This window comes from Penicillium macrosclerotiorum (assembly GCF_028827735.1).
Source record: "Penicillium macrosclerotiorum strain IBT 26536 chromosome Unknown utg000003l_segment0_segment0, whole genome shotgun sequence".
In the NCBI taxonomy this organism is placed as follows: domain Eukaryota; kingdom Fungi; phylum Ascomycota; class Eurotiomycetes; order Eurotiales; family Aspergillaceae; genus Penicillium; species Penicillium macrosclerotiorum.
The window spans coordinates 1,382,040-1,400,466 of NW_026643083.1; the positions used below are offsets into that span (position 1 = coordinate 1,382,040).

Here is an 18,427-nt window from a genome sequence, read left to right on the forward strand (position 1 = left end):
CTTGTTAGGCACACATAAAACATTGCAAAAGACCACAAGAAACAACAGTGGGAAAACAATCGATCACGCATTCAAAATGCAAAAAAAAAAAATAAAAAAATAAAAGTAAAAATAAACAAAAATAAAATAAAATAAAATCGTTAGAGTCGTGAGATGGCACAATGACATTTCTATGTACAACCATGACATCGAAACAGCGCTCTGGGGAACTGTCATGAAGCAAAGAGAAATAGGAGAATAGCCGAATGCTAATACATGCGATAAAGTCGACTTGTAGGTGCCTTTGTGCCGGAAATTACAGATGTAGGAACAGGCAAACATGAAATGAAGAAGTGAATAGGAAGAAAGAGACGAGAAGCGCGTATGGAGATATGCAATGGAAGGGGGGTTGGGAAAAAGGTAAAAGCGTCAAAGCCAAGGGTATAAAAACAACGGCACCTTAAGAAGGGGATTGGATTGTCCATTTCCAAAGGTAGAAGAAGCCACAAAGCAAATGCGGAACATGCAGCCACATATCCAGGATGAGCAAGCGGATTATGTAGAATCCTGGACAGCATTGCTGATGCCAAAGGAGGGGAGGGGCAGGGGCAACTAATCCTTTTGTCCCTCGTTCTCGACCAACTCTAAGACGATCTGACTGCGCTCGTATTGCGGGTGCTGCATGCAGATCTTGACTGTATGGCTAGCAGCATCGGGCGAGACACCATTCGAGCTGAACCCACTCATAGAGCCAGGAGAGGTGGCTTGGCCGAGCGAACCTGGCAACTTGCTGCCATCGTCGAGGCGCACGACATTGTGGCCCGGAATGACCTGTCGCAAGCGGCCGTTCATGGCGTTTCGGACTTCGACGAAATCTTCGTTGAAGAGGATGAGGAATTTCCCGTGCAAGGAGGCTGTGTGTGCGCTACCGACAAACTCCATCACCACGCTACGTGAGACGTCGCCGTGCTTGTTGACGTACACCGCACACTCCTGGTAGGCGACCAGGAACTCGCTTTCGCTGAGGCGGAACATTCCGAGGGGTCGAAGATCCTTGATACGCTGGGCGATGCTGTGGAGGGTGTCTTGTGCGTCGGTGTTGGCGGAGCGGAAGTCAGGAACAGACCAGGAGTGTTTCTTGTCTAAAGTGAGAACCTCAATGCCGCGATGTGTAGAGATTGCCAGGGAGGAGTGAAACATGTTGATGCCATAGCTTTCGGCCGGAATATAGAACTCATCATATTCGCGGAAGAACTCGGTTTGAGAGCGCCGTGACTGGAAGAACCGGCTTTTGCTGGAGGCTGATTTTTGCAGGATAGGTTCCAAAACTTTGAAGGTGGATGATAAGCCATCTCGCTTCTTGTACAGCACCAAATAGCGATCCTTTAAGCGACCTGCAGCAAAGAAGCCTACTTCGCGGTTACCCGATAGTTTCTGTGGAGCACGACGGGCAGAGTCTTGCGATTGAGAAGTGACACCGCTTGCAGGGCATACCACATCCAGGTGGTATGCGATCAGAGATCGATCTGAAATAAGCAGGAACAGGTTGAACTCCTCGAACACGGCGACTTGTGTAACCCGTATGATGGGAATAGCCTGAGAATAAATTGTTAGCCTTGCTGCAATATCGCAAATTGTGAGCTAAAACATACCCTGTACCAACCACGCGGGTTGCTGAGGTCAGACATGTACACTCCATTGTCAGTTCCAATCGCGCACATCATTCGACCGGGAGGTTGCTGGAAGACAGTGGCGCAGTTGACAGCGGTTCTACAAATAGGCGCAGGGCGAGTTGGAGTTTCGGAGAACTTCTTCTCGACCTCTTTTATGGCACGATGCAGCGGGGTTCCCTTTATCATGACACTCTTCGAGCCATTGCTTTGGTCCGAGTATGCGAAGGCAGTGTCTGCAAGCACCCGCAGGCGGAAGGGTTCGGCGTTCTGCGAGAATAGTGCTGCAGCATGCTTGGTCTTGGCCTCGATTATCTTCTCGCACCAGTCTGCGCGGCTGCTTGCCGAGAAAGCATAGAGAGTGTAGGTGCCTTCTTTGCCAAGATGCTTGATCTTGAAGGGGTAGAGGATCCCGTCGTCCTTCGAATCAAGAGTTGCGGTAGCACCGTTGGTACCAGTAGCACCGCCATTGTTTAAGGGGCCAATGCCGCCCTGTGCGGGAGTCACTGTCGCAACACCTCGGACAGCAGATTTGACAACAGGGTCGTCTTTTGTGCTCTCGAGAGCTAGAAGATCCATAGGAATGGGCAGTTTTGAAACATCGTAGCGTTCATATTTAATGGCGCGGGTTGCATCTCGTGCTGTGAACGACTTTGCAAGGACAAGGTAGTGGTCAAAGAGAATTGCATGTGTATCGACCAGGAATCGAGTTCGCGTGCCGGGTCGCTGGAGGTCACCTCTGAAGATGATTTCACGGCCCATATGATCGAGGTTAAGTTCCACCTCCTTCTTCATCTCTGGTCGCAACTGTAGTTTGCTTGCAAGGTCCATCAAGTCGGTCTTTTTAGTCTGCTCGCCCACTTTATTGTCACATTCGAGAGCCACAACCTTGATTTCTTCAATGGCCTGCGCGAGGTTGGCCTTTTCCTCCGAATCCTTAGGCATGTTCTTATGCACAGTAGCCAGCAGTAAGGTGTAGCGCTGGATCCGCGTAATAGGGGACTTGAGATAAGTGTCCCAACTTAGACGGTTGGACAGCTTGTGGTCACGGACCTGATTCAAGAATGCCATGAACTGAGGATTGCGATCAGCCTCTTTGCGAACGTAATAGTTTGCAAAGGGGAACGTTGCAGCATAGTCAATGTAGACATTTTTAGCCTTGCGAATCCACTCGCGGAAGATGTCGCTGAAACCTGCGATGAAGGGTCCCTGTTCCTTCTGGCGGTACTTGAGCTGCGCTAACAGATAGTCCTCGTTGACTCTTTTTACCATGTCAACCTTGCCAAAAACGTCAGCCAGAAATTTGGGCAGGCGTTTGATGGGGATAATAGGTGGATTCATATGGGCTAGCTGGTCACGGTAAAGTTCCCGCAGGACATCCAGCTGGCCGATATAAGCGTCTTCGGTGGTCACAATCTCGTGTAGGTTGTTTTGACGATCGATCTCCTTCTTCGGGTGCGATTCCCATATTTCTTTGGGCACCTTGTAAAAGGTCACCCAATCTTCGACCTTCTTCTGAGGGGCCATCATTTGGGTTTTCAAGTTGACTTTCTTCAAGGTCCGCATGCAGTGATGAGAATAGCACCGCCCGTGTGAATCGATATCTTGAATATGCATCTCTTGTTCATGGAGTTTCGGCGAGTAGCACCCAGTACCAGTGATTTGGAACAGAACACCGGAGATTTCTCCGCTGCTGAACTTGACCCACTCCTCGTCTTTGACCAAAGCTTCTTCCTTCAGCATGCCGCTGACGACTCGAGCCGCGAGAGTCTCAGCCTCCGTAATGTTCATCGTAGGAACCTTGTGGGTAAACAGAGCCACAATCGCATCTACCAAGGCCTGTTCTCTCAGGTCTGTCTCGTCCTGACTCAAATCCTTGATCCAAGCCAAAATGGAACTCAGCGCCCAGGGCTTAGTGCACTTCTTGAATTGCTCGGAAGACAACTTTGTAGGGTTGAACTTCTTGCGACGTCCCGCAGGGATGGTCGGCAGGTCCAACGCCATAGTAGCAGCCGCCTCAGCAGGGTCAATCTTGGGCAGATCCTTCTGCTGTAACTGCTTCAAGAACTCCTGCTGCTGCTTGTACTTAGCGCGGTCCGCATCGGTCTTCGATCTGATAGGCGGATCAGTACGGGGTCCAATGGGCGTCGACAAAGACGACGACCGTGGAACTTGAGATGGACTGAGCATCGGCTCTCCATAAGAGTCCACAGATGTAGTCAGGGGTGGGAGTCTATACTGTTGGGCAACCTGCATCTCGCCCTGTTCTGGAGTCCGGTACGTGCCTGCAGGCATCAGATGGCTGTAGAGATCGGCGCCAGCAGCGGGTTCAACGGGGGCGGGGGGCAATGGGCGCATGCCGGGATGGAAGAATAAATCTTCATGAGCCGCGCGGTGCGGACTCTCATCACCGGACTCATCACCTTCTGGGGTTTGTTCATAAGGGCTATCACCATCCTCGCCATAATCGAAACTCATACGACGATGATAATAACCAGGCGCAGAAAGGCCACCAGTACCTCCAGCATCCACCCGAGCATTTGGTGGAATGTGGTGTAAACGATTGGCGTACTCATAAGCGATTGGAGGATGCTCATAGTCGTCATACGATTCTCCCCCTCGTTCGCCATGAGAAAGATTAGGGCTCCTGACAGAGTCACGAGAGCGCTGGAATCCTCCACTTGCTGTGGGATCAGAGAAATCCCCCGAATTGCGAGTCGGGTCTTCTCCATAGTGGAGGTTCCCTTGATAGCCACCCCCATAGAGAGCTAAGTCATGACCAATGAACTCGTTGTCCTCGCTTGGATCCGAGTTTGGAGAGGTGTCGCGTGGAGAATGCGCACGTGGAGACAACTGCTGCGGCGAATAGCCTTTCGCTGACATATGGGAGCCCTGGGAGTGGGAACTATGGACAGACGCATTAGTCTCACGTCGAGCACGGTCATGAAGACGTTCTCGTTCTCGGTCTTGGCGAGCCTGTTCCTCTTCCTCAGCCATACGCAGCATAGCGAGGCCAGCTTCTGCCTCCGCCTCACTTTCATCGCTGTATGCATCGTAATTGACATGGTACTCAGTTCCCGCAGAGACACTCCCGTTGGTATGGGTATGCTGCTCATCGGGTGATAGTCGCACGTTTGCAGCTGAACCGTACTGTGATGTTCGTGAACTATGGCGTCTATTGAATGTCGCCTGAGTATCCATCACTGCTGACTCGAGCTCTTTCATTAGTTCGCCATTGCTGTGGGTCTGAATGGAAGCTGGCAAGCCATTAGAGGCGGTTTCGGAATCAACTGGTGGTCCGGGAAGAGGTCGTGCTTGAGGATGTCGGGTGAGGGTATCAGTTCGCCTTGGGGGTAGAATTGGTAAGTCCTGCTGTACCGGTGGAGTGGGTAGAGCCCGGCCAGAAGTCGAATGAGAAAGACCAGGTCCCTTGCCATAGACTCCATTGCCTTGTGGCTGATGCACTGGCGGCTCTGGTGGTTGTTCCTCATAGCTGCTGCTTGCGACGGGGGGTTGGGTTGGAGTCGGATAGGGCGAGTCGTATCCAAAGCCACGGGCCACCGGGAAATAAGGACGGCTTGTAGATTGAGACATGTACGATCCTGATGAGTTCGAGGTCGGGGACGTCGCAGCCTGATGCGGTGTGGGAACATTCGTCGTGACCTGCTGAGAGGAGGTAGAGGTTGTCAAATATGGGGCAGGACGACTGCCGTAAGGATGGTCGGGCCCACGTGGAGGGATCGGGGGAGGCTGGGGAGAGAAGCCATACGACTGCGGGGTGGCAGGAGCTTGTCCATAATGGGAGGCTTCACTAGGTCGTCGCATGAGGGTGGGCGAATTCAACCCACTCACCGCAGCAGGCTGGTATGCGGCTGGGTTGTATGGCTGATGACTGGACACGGAATTGGAATACGTGATATTGCTGCTAGGGGCGGTATATGTCAAAGGATTATAACTGAGGTTGGGCTGGGTTTGTGATTGAGGGATCCCGTATTGTTGGGGGTTGTATGCTGGTTGATTGGAGGAGACCGGGTACCGATACCCATGGCTGGACACGCTTGAGGACGTATGCGACGAGGCACGAGTGGGCGACATGCGCGACTGGTCGGATGAAGTGTGCGAAAACCCGGACGAGTCATCATCGTATGCCCCCGGTGAGACGCTATAGCCTGTTTGTCCCACGACACTGTTGTGTGCGTTGCTTTGCACCGAGTATTGCGCGTTGGTACCGGTCGCTTGCGCATTGTGCATCCGCGAAGCGTTGAGCATCTGCGAATCATCGCCAGCATTGTAGCTTGGCATTCGCCTCGGGAGCTGTTGGTTTGAAGTTGGAATCCCCTGGGTGAGATAGTTGTCGTAGCGACCGGTGGATGGCTGAGAAGAGGCCGGGGGGTTATTCGGCTGGCCGTAGTATGCCGGTTGACCGTTTGGGTGCGCCATAGTTGCCGAGTCACCAAGGGGGAATACCAGGTATTGATCACAGTCGTCTCAGGCTCAGGGTAGCTGTCTCGGGTGGGTTTATGGGACTCGCCCACGTCGAGCGGAGGAGTTTAGATCGCCAAGTCGACACGCGATTCAGAGTCGCCCAAATGAGGGGGGTGGAGGCGGGCAGATGACGAACTGCCGGGGGAGCTTCGGGCTGTGAGCATTCCCCGAGAAGCGAGCACGCAGTGCGATGTGAGATTCGAAGGGGAGGGATAATCGAGGAAGGGAGGAGAGAGGAGAGAGGAGGACGGGGCGAACAGGAGGTAGGAAGAAGTCAACATCCAAAGGTCGGGGAGGTTTGCGGGATGGGAGTAGTTTACCATGGACTTGGGAGGTTCCCTAAACTTGCACGGTGTCGTTTCCCCACCGCCCGCGCGACCGTCGACTTCTATTTTGGTGACCGTTGACATCGTCTGTGATCGTCATTTTGTTTTCCTGAATTCTCATACGCTACGAGTCAACTACAATAATGCCCGAGGCCCTCCCCCCCGGCTTATTGGCTGGTTTCGATCTCAGCCCAAGCTCGCTGTCTTGTTTCTCCTCCTCCACGCTCACTAACGGAGAGGTACAGAGGACTTGGGGACGCCTTGAGGGCTATCAAACAGCATCCCCGGGTCTCTAAATGTATTAGCGATTGCATCTCGGGCTCCTGATCTGTGGTGATAAGCAATTGGTCTGCCTTGGTTAAGCCACGGAGGATCTGCTCCCCGCCTCCAAGTCTGTGGGCTGTATTACTTTATTTGCAGGACGAATTACGGAGTCTCTGACACACGCCAGAGTCATGCCTGTATAAACTTCCGGCACAAACTCACTTCAGGAGAACAAACCCAACAGAAAAAGTGACCCAAAAAGCCTTGAGCGGGACCGGCTTCGCCCGACGGTTCTGGATCCCTGCCCAACAAACCCTGGGCAACGTTGGATGGTCAATCACAACATGACATGATTGTTGGGGGCCGACAATTTTCCAAGAGAGCACAAGAGCAAAATACAAAAACAAAACGAAGGGGCCCCACTGGCAATTTCTCGACAACACAAGGCTGAGAGCTGAGTCGAGAAGCTGCGCCACTGGCTGGGGCGAGGGTATAGATCCGCTTCGGAAATGGAGGTGGAGTGGGTGCACTGCCTGTTGTCGGGGCTCCGAGCGGCTCAGGGCATCAGCCACTGACATCGTGCGGCCTAAAATAAATTCTAGGGTCTTCGTGTCCGGGAAGTATCGAATAAGGACGATCATGTCAGGTACGAAAAGTGCCATCCACGACCTAGATCTTTGCCTGTACGTCAATTCGACTCTTCATGTTCCATCTGACGAGTGTGAGAACTGAAAAGTATACATGACCATTTCCAAGCAGACCGTACCCACTGAAGCAGTCATCCATCTTGCCTGGCATCGAGGTATAGATCGGCCTCGTCTGGTCAACGGGTATGGTTCACGTGATAGTCCCATTTGTCCTACAAACATGCGACGGCAGCCGATCCCACAGATCAACACGGGATATGGATCAATTATCATATGTAGTTGCCCATGAAGAGACATCTTGGAGTGGTCGAAGACATCTCATTGACACGGCCAAAGGACCGAAGCCCGAAGACCGCTTGGATCCGCCCACTCACCTCGGCACGATATGCATACCCAGCCGACCCTACACGAGAGTCCTCCGTGGAGCACTGACAACCAAAGAGGTTTGGGCCTCCTGCTTGCCATTGTGCGAGAAAATGAAATTAGATCTGTCCCGCCTCGACCGCAATGGAGCAATTTTCCAACTAGAAATGAGTGAGGGCCGTGACAGCGAGGGTTTGGGAGCCGGAACCGGCTGCACTGTCCAACCCTATGCCACTTGTGTACCTCGGTCAAGCTGTAGCCGATCAGAGAAACGAAAAACAAGCCGGGATTCCAACCTGTACACAAAGGTGAAGAAGGTCAAGAAATTTCTATTCGGGAGAACTATCTAGAAGGCGGGATTGCTCGCAGGGCACAGAGGTTCGTTCGTGCATTCTTATAGTGATCGACTAACCCCTACAGTCATTCCAGGGGTTCATCCCAATCCCTCGGTCGCAGCATATCCGAGGAACAAGTCTCCCTGCTGGCGTCATTGGCCTCCACAATACCGGTGCACCCAAGGGCCGGCGAGACTCACTGATTGGCGATCGCCGTCGATCCCCTCGGCTACCCTCATTCAGAATCGGTGACCAGCCGTCGTCCTTGTAGGCTGGTAGTTTTACCGACTTCCCCGCACGGCAACTTCCCCAGATCGCGCGTCTGGTTTTAAAAAGTGCTCGCGCCCGAACTCTCGCTTTCTCTCCCATTGTTGATAGGTCAACTTCGTGAATTTTCAGACGCACTCCAGACACACACTGGTCGCCTTTCGCATTATCAACTACTCGGAAATTTCCTGCTACATTTTGGATGACCTTGGAGCTACCGACTGGAGATCTGTACAGCGCACGAACCCACGCCCAACCAAATTCGAACCACTATGGTGTTCTTACCGGACGAAAAGCTCGATCCTCTCGGGGCCATCCCCGACAGCATTCCAATTAACGAGTTTATGCTCAATGAGCGATATGGACGAGTCGCCCACGACAGCTCAAGGGACCCGTTCACATGCGGTCTGACTGGCAAGACGTACTCGTCCCGCGAGGTGGTGGACCGAGTCGACCACATTGCGCGGGGTCTCGCCAAGGAATTCGGATGGGCTCCAAACGAGGGTACGGAATGGGACAAAACGCTGGCGGTTTTCAGCGTCAATACGGTAGGGCGAACATTGCAGCCAGACTTGCATGAGGCTACCAGAGACTGACCATCGAACTGCCTTTCTCTTACAGATCGACTCTGTGCCCTTTTTCTGGGGTGTCCACAAACTGGGCGGCATCATATCTCCTGCCAATGCCGCATACTCGGCCGAGGAATTGAAGCACCAAATTCTGGACTCGGGCGCAAAGGCTTTGTTCACCTGTGTCCCGCTCCTGTCTGTCGCACTGGATGGCGCCGCTCAGGCTGGCCTCCCCAGGAGCAAAATCTATCTGATTGACGTTCCGCAACCACTTCTCGGCGGGGCAAAGCCCCCGGCCGAGTTCAAATCTATCTCGCGACTAGCGGAAGAGGGGAAGACCCTACCCGCACTAGAGCCGCTAAAGTGGGGACCTGGAGAAGGTGCTCGACGGACTGCATTTTTGTGCTATTCGAGTGGAACGTCTGGCTTGCCGGTATGCAATGCTACAACTTCAATGATGAATTCCGAAATGGTAGGACTAACTCGAACGCTACTCATAGAAAGGTGTCATGATCTCCCACAGAAATGTCATCGCCAACACTCTACAAATCACAGCATTCGATAAAAGTTACCGTCAACCCCTTCAGCCAAGCGATGGAAAGTCCATTTGGTCCGAGGTCGCCCTTGCCCTGCTACCGCAAAGCCATATCTATTCCCTGGTCGTGATCTGTCACGCTGGTCCTTACCGTGGAGATCAAGCCGTGGTCCTTCCCAAGTTTGAGCTCAAGTCTTATCTGGCCTCAATCCAGAATTTCAAGATCACCGGTCTATATCTGGTCAGCTCTGACTCTCTATTCCTATACCCAAGGGAAAATTTTGTTCTGTGGAAGGTTACTTACAATATGTTCTAGGTGCCACCGATTATTATCAACATGTTGCGCAGCCAAGAGGTTTGTTCAAAGTATGATCTCAGCTCTGTGAAGATCTTGTTCACCGGCGCTGCGCCGCTTGGGATGGAGACTGCGACCGAATTCCTCAAGATCTATCCGAATGTTCTCATTCGCCAAGGATATGGTAAGACTAATAGTTGCCTTCTCCCCAGTATCCAATTCTGACTACGGATGTTTAAAGGCCTGACGGAAACTTCTACTGTTGTCTCCTCCACACAACCGCATGACATCTTCCTTGGCTCTTCTGGATCTTTGATACCTGGCATCGAGGCCCGCATCATGTCGCCCGAGGGACAGGAAATCACTGCGTATGACACCCCCGGCGAGCTGGTCGTCAAGTCACCCAGTGTAGTCCTGGGGTACTTGAACAACGAAAAGGCCACCAAAGAAACATTCGAGGATGGATGGATGCGAACCGGTGACGAAGCCGTCGTGCGCAAAAGCCCCCGAGGCATTGAGCATGTCTTCATTGTCGACCGTATCAAGGAGTTGATTAAGGTCAAGGTTCGTGACTTTCATCTTGAACATGTGGCGTGAGCATCAACGCGGATCGTTAACTCTTGAATAGGGCCTACAAGTGGCACCCGCTGAGCTAGAGGCCCACATTCTCACGCACCCCGATGTGGCCGATTGCGCCGTCATTGCTGTCCCCGACGACATTGCGGGCGAAGTCCCCAAGGCGATCGTGGTCAAGTCCCCTTCTGCAGGCACAGACGAAGCCACTGAGCAGTCGATCAAAAAGTTCGTTGAAGAACAGAAGGCGCGTCACAAGTGGCTGAAGGGTGGTGTTCGCTTTGTAAACGCGGTTCCCAAGAGCCCCAGTGGAAAGATTCTGCGCCGCCTTCTTCGGGACCAGGAGAAGGAGGCACGGAGAAAAGCAGGTGCCAAAATCTAGACGGATTGATATAATTATCGGGCGCACCTTTTCCTCTGAGAACTTTAGCATGCTGTATCTTTATCCCGAGCTTGTTTAAGAATATCTTGTTGCCACACATACACTATAACTATCCTACTGACAATCTAACTTGTTCAAAGCACGATATACGGTAACTGACACTGGAATTTATCTAATCATCGCATACTACCGCTATGTCGATGTAGCTCATGAAGCCAGTGTAATGTCACTCTGTGATATCCCGAAACATTACTAGATTAAAACTGGCATATGGGCGATAATGCATTCATATTGTTTTTTTTTTGATCAATTATTCCTTTCACAACCTCTTCGGGCCTTCCTTTCGTTCGAGCTGAGGCTAAACAGTATCATGGGTAAACGGCCGACAACAACTACATTTTTTTAAAGTATGTGGCCGGAAAGAAAGACAGAGAATTTAGGCCTATATGCTAGTTCATTATTAATCTGTATGGTGCGCAAACTGCCTCGGCATTTAGGAATATAGTCGGTTACTATGCTGATCAATGTGCACTTATCAAATATCTATATGTACGCTCAGTTGTGACTATTAGATAAATTTTTGAAAACTAGAATTGGATTAGCAAAGATATCAAGGTATCAAAAGCGACTAAAACACAACAGAAAAAATCAGATGATTGGGCCTCTTTTCCATTTCAGGATGTGTCGGGCCTCACGGTAATCTTCATCCCACTCATTCAGAATGAACTCATCTACCAGTCGGTCAAGGATATCGAGGACATAATCCTGGCAATCCCATTCCACCGTCTCGTTGTCTACGTAGACCGAGGCTGCTATGTTCCAAATATACGGGATGTCGGAACGACGGATAACTCCAACGTACTCTTTGCCCAGAAAATCCGCAGAATATTCAGGCCTAGTGAACCTCACATTGCGTTTGAAGTATGGGTGTTGTCCAAGAACTTCGAAAATGATAGACTCATTCTCGTCATCAATGTATAGGGCCCAATTGGTGTAATTACCCTCCCAAGGACGATAGAACGCCACATAGAGTCTGGGGTCCGGCATTGCAACTAACTGATATCCGATTAGAAAGTTACCTTGCGAGCAATATTTGCAAACTTGATATAGTTTACCTGAATAATCACTTCTAGGGAGTAGCTGTTCTAGTTTGAACAGTGCTTGGTATCTTGCCCAGAGTATCGCCTGTAGGTATTTATAAGTATGTTCATCCCCAATAACTTGATCTTTGTCTGAAGATATATATCTTTGTCTTCACCGTATGCCTTTGTGATCATGAACGGATACTTGTGAAGACAAATGATAAACTACTTTTTGAGAACAAAGAATAATCTGCTTGACTCAGCCAATCAAACTACTTAATAGCCTTCCGACCGATCATCATCATTGGTCACATATTGACTTTGATCAAGCATTTCCTTCTATTATTATTCATCCCTAGCAAGGCAGTCTATCTAGCTCCATTACCTATAGGTCTGCATCTTGTGAGAATTCAAGGAAATAAGAATAATCCTGTGCGTAAGACTTCACCAAGGGCAGTACGTGCACCCAAACCTCCCCATTGAAAAGTTTTTGCTATCCATCTTTCCATTATTTTCATGAAAGCTTGTGATACAAAGCTTGCGTAGGTTATTTTTTGAGCGATTTTTGTCGATTTTGATGCCTGTCCCTACCCTGAGAAGAAGAGACAGGTCACATTTCCCAAGAAAGCTAGATATCGTATTTCCAATGACTTGCAGTAGGGAGCGGGCAAGAGTAGCATGAATCCAGTCCGAATCAGTTAGTTATATGCGCCTTTTAGACCAAGCCAAATCGGGATTATTTTATCTCCACTACAAGCTAGCCGTTAACGTGGTTAGTTTGCTGACCTTCTTGCTTACCAAACTGCAACTCATTTCCGATGTCGCTTTAGGTCTTCGGTCATGATAAGGTGTCGCCTTGTCACAGAAAGAAGAAGAAATATCCATATCTACAACTCTGTAGCTGAGAACCTTTGCTCAGCTAATCGTCCTACAAAAATGGCATCCCAAATCCATAATCACAGCACATTCAAAGACTTTGACATCCAAAATATCGTGTACAAGACTGTCGGAAGCCATGAGATATACCTCTCACTTCTCATTCCCAAGACCCTCTTGACCAGTGAGCATGCTTCTCATGAGAAAATACCGTTGATTGCGCAGTTTCACGGAGGCTTCCTGATCGGGGGGGCCCGCTTGTACTCACCTTGGCTCCCAACATGGTACGCACCATGAATCGACTATCGAAAGCACTCACAAATAACTTAATTCTGGTTGGAGCTGCACTAACTCCTGCTTCAGGCTGTTTGAACTAGCTACTTCTGAGCAAGCGATAATTGTGGCCCCAGATTACCGCTTATTACCAGAATCCAATGGGCTTGACATTCTTTCCGACTTGGCTAGCTTCTGGTCATGGGTGGAACAGAAGTTGTGGTCAACTCTCAGGAGACTGTATCCATCGTCGAAAATCCAACCAGATTTTGACAGAATCCTTGTATCAGGTCAGAGCGCAGGTGGATACCTCGCGGCCCAGAGCATGCTCCTCCATCCTGAAATAGACATCAAGGCCGTCGCTATGGCATATCCTATGGTCGATCTTCGTGATCGCCACTGGAGTGAGAAATATGAAAAATCAATATTCGGGGTCTCAAATGTACGCGGTTCCTCGAATGGTAAAGGAGAGGCTAATTATAGGGTTATAGCTTCCAGAGGACATCATTGAGCAGCACCTCGCTCAATTACCACATGGGCCAATTGTCACATCTGACGGAGTCCTAATGAAAAACGAAGAGTCCACTCGGGCCCCCCTAGCCTTATGTATTGTCCAGAATGGCAAGTATCTCGATTATCTAGGCCGACAATCAAAGCTCTATCCGATGGAAAACCTCGCTCGGGCAACCAAATCGCCTCGGTTTCTCTGGGTTTATCATGGGAAAGGCGATTCAGCAGTCCCAATTGCCGGCACTGAAAGGTTTTTAAGGGAGCTTCGAAAGCATATGCCCGAAGTCACTGTGAAGTTCGAAGCCTGCGAAGGCGAGCATGGATTTGACAACGACATTTCGCCTGAAGTCGACGTTGACTGGATAAGAACCGGAGTAGCTGAGTTGCGCAAATTTTGGTAGACTCTTGCTCTATATTTATCTTATTCTACTTCAAAGTCTCCATGAAATAACCAATCTCAAAGGACATACGCCAGGTAGGGCGAGCATCATAGCCTCCTTAAGTAAGTAGATGTAGGCGATAAACGGTGCGGGGCGCTGATAGGAGGTATGTTTGCAGCGTTTGACTCCCGCGGGGGAATCGCGGATTTCTAAGCGGGGGACATTGACAGAAAAAAAAGAACTAGCTCGAGCTTGCGGGTTCTTCAACGCTGATAAAGCAGTTTGAGAATTTCTACTCTTGCATCTCTCGATACGCTTTGAGGCAAGATCTTGATCTCTCTTTCAACCGAATATCAATCGAAATCGAATTTATTCGAACGCAACGTTTACTCCGAACAGTACAAAGCACCGCGACAAGCTCCAGAACATACATCTTCGAAATGGCCTCCCAGGATCCGCACCGTGAGGGTGACGAGGACGTGTATGTGGGTGCCGACGAGGCAGAAGAAGTCTTCAATCGCGATGACGACCACCCTATGGAGTCCGACGACGAGGAGGACCAACACATGACGGGCTATGAGGAACAGATCACATTCCAGAACGACTCTGCCGCCCACTTCGATTCGCATAATGATTCCGTCTTCTGCATCGCACAGCACCCCGTCCTCAACAACATCGTCATTACCGGTGCTGGCGATGACACCGCCTATATCTTTGACTCGACGCCTCCCGAGAAGCCTCTTCTCCCGCGAAGCTACGAGTCAAACCCCCAGCCTCGCGAGCGCGAGTCGCTCGTCCCTCTGGCCAAGCTCGACGGACATTCTGACACTGTCAATGCGGTGGCGTTTACAGAGCCCGCGGGTGAATATGTGGTGACAGCCGGCCTGGACGGCAAGCTGCGGGCCTGGATGGATTCCACTCCCCAGAAGAAGGGCGGTGCCTGGGAGTTCGTTGCAGAAGCCCAGGAGGTGGAAGAGATTAATTGGGTGGCCGTCTGTCCCTACGTTCAGGGCAATGAGGAAAAGCGCAACGTGGTGGCATTGGGCGCCAACGACGGTAGCGCCTGGGTTTTTCGCATCGATGCTACCGACTCCGCTCAGCCGATCTCCATCATTCAGTCTTTCTTCCAGCACACTGAGTCCTGCACTGCAGGTGCTTGGACGCCGGATGGCAACATGTTGGCCACTGTGTCCGAGGATGGAAGCTTCTACGTTTACGATGTCTTTGGGGCCGCCGCAGCCGCAGGCATCTCCGGGTCTCCCGGTACCAATGCGATTGTTGGCTTGACAGCCGAGGATCAGCGTTTCGCTGTAGAAGGTGGGCTGTACTCTGTGGCCATCTCACCCGGTGGCGGTATTGCGGCGGTTGGTGGTGCCGAAGGTCACATCAAGATTGTCGGTCTTCCCCGACTTTCCGGTGGTGCGCCGGCTGGCAAGGGCAAGGCCACCGGTGCCCAGTCAGCCACTGCTTCTGCCGCGGGTACTATTCTGGCCGATCTCCAGGCTCAGTCCGACGGCATTGAGACCCTATCCTTCTCGCAACCTCCTCTGACTCTTCTCGCTGCCGGCTCTGTGGATGGCTCCATTGCACTGTATGATGCTGCCCACCGGTTTGCTGTGCGCCGTCATATCAGGGAAGCCCATGAGGGCAATGCGGTCGTCAAGGTTGAGTTCCTGCAGAGCCGAGCCCCGACTGCGGCTCCCGCGCGCGGCCCTCTGGCATCTGCCACCGCTGCTGGTCAGGGACGGTCATGGTTGCTCACTTCGGTCGGGCTTGATGGCGTCGTTCGGCGCTGGGATGCCCGTGGCGGCACTGCCGCTGCCGCACAGGGCCTGCTGAAGGAGTGGAAGGGACATATGGGTGCTGCTGAAAACGAGGAAGGTGAGCAGGCCGGTGGCATCATGGGATTTGTCCAAGGATTCGATGGGAAACGAATTGTCACTGCAGGTGATGACGGCATTTCGCTGGTGTTTGAAGAGGAGTAGAGTCATTAAAATTATATAGAGTTATGCTGCCCGCGCATGTGGATGCGATTTATGATATCATGTTACGTTTATAGAGGGGAAATTGTGCACCTTACCCCCCAATGCAATGGAAAAAGTTAAATGCTTGAAGTGAATGCTTGAATGGATATACCGGGCGTCTCTTGGAATAATTGCCTCGATAAATAGAACAAAAAAGGGACTTTGGTAGTAATTGAACATAGACTATGTACACCCGACAAAATCAATCCATAGCGCCGTCTGCAATCCACACTTCCCCTTGTGACAAAGAAAGATGCTCGTGTCGGCCCAACAAAGCTCCCCGAGGAGACAAAACTGCAAAAGCCACCATCCAAATGGCCTGGTTTTCGACTGAGAAGAGATGACTCGACTGTGTCGGTTTGGGTATTCATCTTTCTATTGATTGTATGTCGGTCGGCGGAATTTTAATCTGATCTTGATTCATGACCACATTTAGTGGTGACCCTCACCGTGGTGGGCATCACCGTGGTGGTGGTCGTCCTTCAGGAAGAAGTGCTCGTATGCGCAGTAGGCAGTGAAGGCGACAGTCGCAACACCCAGACCTGGGAACAGGCCCTTGAAGCGGTTCCACCGGCTGAAGGGACCAGTATAACGCCAGGTCTCACTAATATATGGTTTAGTATTGAGTCGCAATTTCATCTCAGAGGTCCGTCAGGCGGAACGTACTTGCGAGCCCAGGGATCCCGCTTAGCGTAGACGGACAAAGGGGAGGCCGCGGCCTTAAATTGGTTAATATCGAAGCCGGTAGGGTTGCGAGCGGGCATTTTGGCGGTAAATGAGAGAAAAAAGGCGAGAGAAGAAAGAAGGGGAGGCGCAATGATGCTACTTGAGGCCGTAGAAAGCGAAGGACGTGAAGCCGGAGCGGTGCGCTTGGCAGAATGCAGAGCCACTAGACCCGATACGGCGGCCATAGCTCTCCCGCCTTTCGAGGGCCGAAACTGTCACTTCCATCCATGCGCAGACTTCCGATTCCACCACAATGCCCCCTCCTCCCGGCAGATACGGGCCTCAGGGCCTAAGTGCTCCCTATACCTTACAACAAGCTCACCTTCAATCCCAACACCCTGCTCACGCACAGTCCGCCAATACCGCTCTACCTCCCCCTTCGCTCGGTGGCCACCCTGGGTTCGCGGGGAACCCCAACACGAACATGAACCCTTTCACATTGTCTAGTGCCGGCGTAACAAATGGCATGTCAGTCGCTGGGTTTGCTAGTGCTGGCGCTGATGGTGGTGGCACCGGACTAGCTAGCCATGCCGCACAAATGGGATTCGCGCGAGGAGCACAGATGCAACAGCAGCAACTACATCAGGGCCATGACGGACGGTTAGCACTGGAATCCAAGGCTGGTGCTGTCAAGTCACGGATACGGGATGTATGGAAGCATAACTTGGCCCATGAGATGGCTGTTCTAAGACAGTTGGTGGACAAATATCCATATATCAGCATGGTAAGGCACACACTCACGAACTACTTCTGAAAACCCACGCGACCGAGATTTCCTGGCTTGGTATGGGCAGCTCTTTAAATCTTTATACGTTACTGATTCGATGTTTTGAAAGGATACTGAATTTCCTGGAATCGTCGCCCGCCCGATTGGATCATTCACAAACAAAGCCGACTACCACTACCAGACTCTCCGATGCAACGTGGACCTCTTGAAGATGATCCAGCTCGGAATTACTCTGTTCAACGAAGATGGGGAGGTCCCTCCTGCCACAGCCACCGATGCCAATGGACAACCATATGGAAATGCGATGGTGCCCGCTCCATGTACCTGGCAGTTCAACTTCCGGTTCTCGTTGGAAGGAGACATGTATGCCCAGGACTCGACAACTATGCTTGCTAAATCGGGAATCGACTTCAATATGCATGAGAAAAATGGCATTGATCCCTTCGAATTTGGCTCATTGCTGATCAGCTCTGGTCTCGTCCTACTGGACGACGTCCACTGGGTCTCCTTCCACTCCGGCTATGATTTTGGATACTTGATGAAGATAATGCTCTGCTCTCCCTTGCCCGAGAACGAAGAGGAGTTTCACAAACTCCTCAACATCTTTTTCCCCTCGCTTTATGATATTAAGTACCTCATGAAGCACGCGGGACGCAATCAAGCCGTAAACGATTCCCCTCTCACCCCCGCCGCCGCACAAATCCTGGCAAACCTGGGTCAGAAGTCTGGTTTGCAGGATATCGCCGACGAACTCGGTGTTAAGCGCGTCGGCATCGCCCACCAAGCCGGGTCAGATTCTCTGGTCACGGGCGAAATCTACTGGAAAATGCGCCAGCTGGTTTTCAATGGGAAGATTGACGAGAGCAAATATTCGGGACAGATCTGGGGCTTGAACGGCCAAATGCCGGCATTAAGTTACCAGATGGCCCAGCAGACTCCAAACCTGAATGGCGCCACGATCTATTCCGCAGCTGGGACCCCGAGTACGCCCAACACCGGCCATGTTGGGACCGGCGCTCACACCCCTCAACATCACGGCTCTGGTTACCCGACCCCTGGCGCGTACCAGACGAGTAAGTCCTAAGACAAGATAATTGAGGAGGATGTGGGGACGGTTTGACACGATATCATGCATGTAC

General features: G+C 51.4%; 8 protein-coding genes across 8 annotated transcripts; 4 read left to right on the forward strand and 4 right to left on the reverse strand.

Moving 5' to 3' along the window:
* Positions 1–591: 591 nt before the first annotated feature.
* Positions 592–6,089, reverse strand: N7462_003390 (putative Rho guanyl nucleotide exchange factor; the record flags this gene model as incomplete). Its single annotated transcript, XM_057075116.1, has 2 exons — positions 592–1,575; positions 1,632–6,089. 2 exons carry the CDS (start codon positions 6,087–6,089, stop codon positions 592–594), a joined length of 5,442 nt encoding a protein of 1,813 aa, XP_056934621.1.
* A 110-nt stretch (positions 6,090–6,199) lies between these two features.
* On the reverse strand, positions 6,200–6,544 carry N7462_003391 (uncharacterized protein; the record flags this gene model as incomplete). The annotated part of the gene is made up of 1 exon (XM_057075117.1): positions 6,200–6,544. One exon carries the CDS (start codon positions 6,542–6,544, stop codon positions 6,200–6,202), a length of 345 nt encoding a protein of 114 aa, XP_056934622.1.
* Positions 6,545–8,608: 2,064 nt separating this feature from the next.
* Positions 8,609–10,690, forward strand: N7462_003392 (acyl--CoA ligase; the record flags this gene model as incomplete). The annotated part of the gene is made up of 6 exons (XM_057075118.1): positions 8,609–8,884; positions 8,958–9,338; positions 9,406–9,681; positions 9,757–9,919; positions 9,977–10,299; positions 10,364–10,690. The coding sequence occupies 6 exons, from the start codon at positions 8,609–8,611 to the stop codon at positions 10,688–10,690; spliced, it is 1,746 nt and encodes a 581-aa protein (XP_056934623.1).
* Positions 10,691–11,338: 648 nt separating this feature from the next.
* N7462_003393 (uncharacterized protein) lies at positions 11,339–11,737 on the reverse strand (the record flags this gene model as incomplete). Its single annotated transcript, XM_057075119.1, has 1 exon — positions 11,339–11,737. One exon carries the CDS (start codon positions 11,735–11,737, stop codon positions 11,339–11,341), a length of 399 nt encoding a protein of 132 aa, XP_056934624.1.
* A 971-nt stretch (positions 11,738–12,708) lies between these two features.
* Positions 12,709–13,832, forward strand: N7462_003394 (uncharacterized protein; the record flags this gene model as incomplete). The annotated part of the gene is made up of 3 exons (XM_057075120.1): positions 12,709–12,932; positions 13,012–13,363; positions 13,413–13,832. The coding sequence occupies 3 exons, from the start codon at positions 12,709–12,711 to the stop codon at positions 13,830–13,832; spliced, it is 996 nt and encodes a 331-aa protein (XP_056934625.1).
* A 419-nt stretch (positions 13,833–14,251) lies between these two features.
* Positions 14,252–15,796, forward strand: N7462_003395 (WD40 repeat domain-containing protein; the record flags this gene model as incomplete). Its single annotated transcript, XM_057075121.1, has 1 exon — positions 14,252–15,796. The coding sequence occupies one exon, from the start codon at positions 14,252–14,254 to the stop codon at positions 15,794–15,796; it is 1,545 nt and encodes a 514-aa protein (XP_056934626.1).
* Positions 15,797–16,267: 471 nt separating this feature from the next.
* On the reverse strand, positions 16,268–16,599 carry N7462_003396 (NADH dehydrogenase [ubiquinone] 1 beta subcomplex subunit 3; the record flags this gene model as incomplete). The annotated part of the gene is made up of 2 exons (XM_057075122.1): positions 16,268–16,439; positions 16,502–16,599. 2 exons carry the CDS (start codon positions 16,597–16,599, stop codon positions 16,268–16,270), a joined length of 270 nt encoding a protein of 89 aa, XP_056934627.1.
* A 215-nt stretch (positions 16,600–16,814) lies between these two features.
* On the forward strand, positions 16,815–18,372 carry N7462_003397 (CCR4-NOT core DEDD family RNase subunit POP2; the record flags this gene model as incomplete). Its single annotated transcript, XM_057075123.1, has 2 exons — positions 16,815–17,285; positions 17,398–18,372. The coding sequence occupies 2 exons, from the start codon at positions 16,815–16,817 to the stop codon at positions 18,370–18,372; spliced, it is 1,446 nt and encodes a 481-aa protein (XP_056934628.1).
* Between the last annotated feature and the right edge of the window lie 55 nt (positions 18,373–18,427).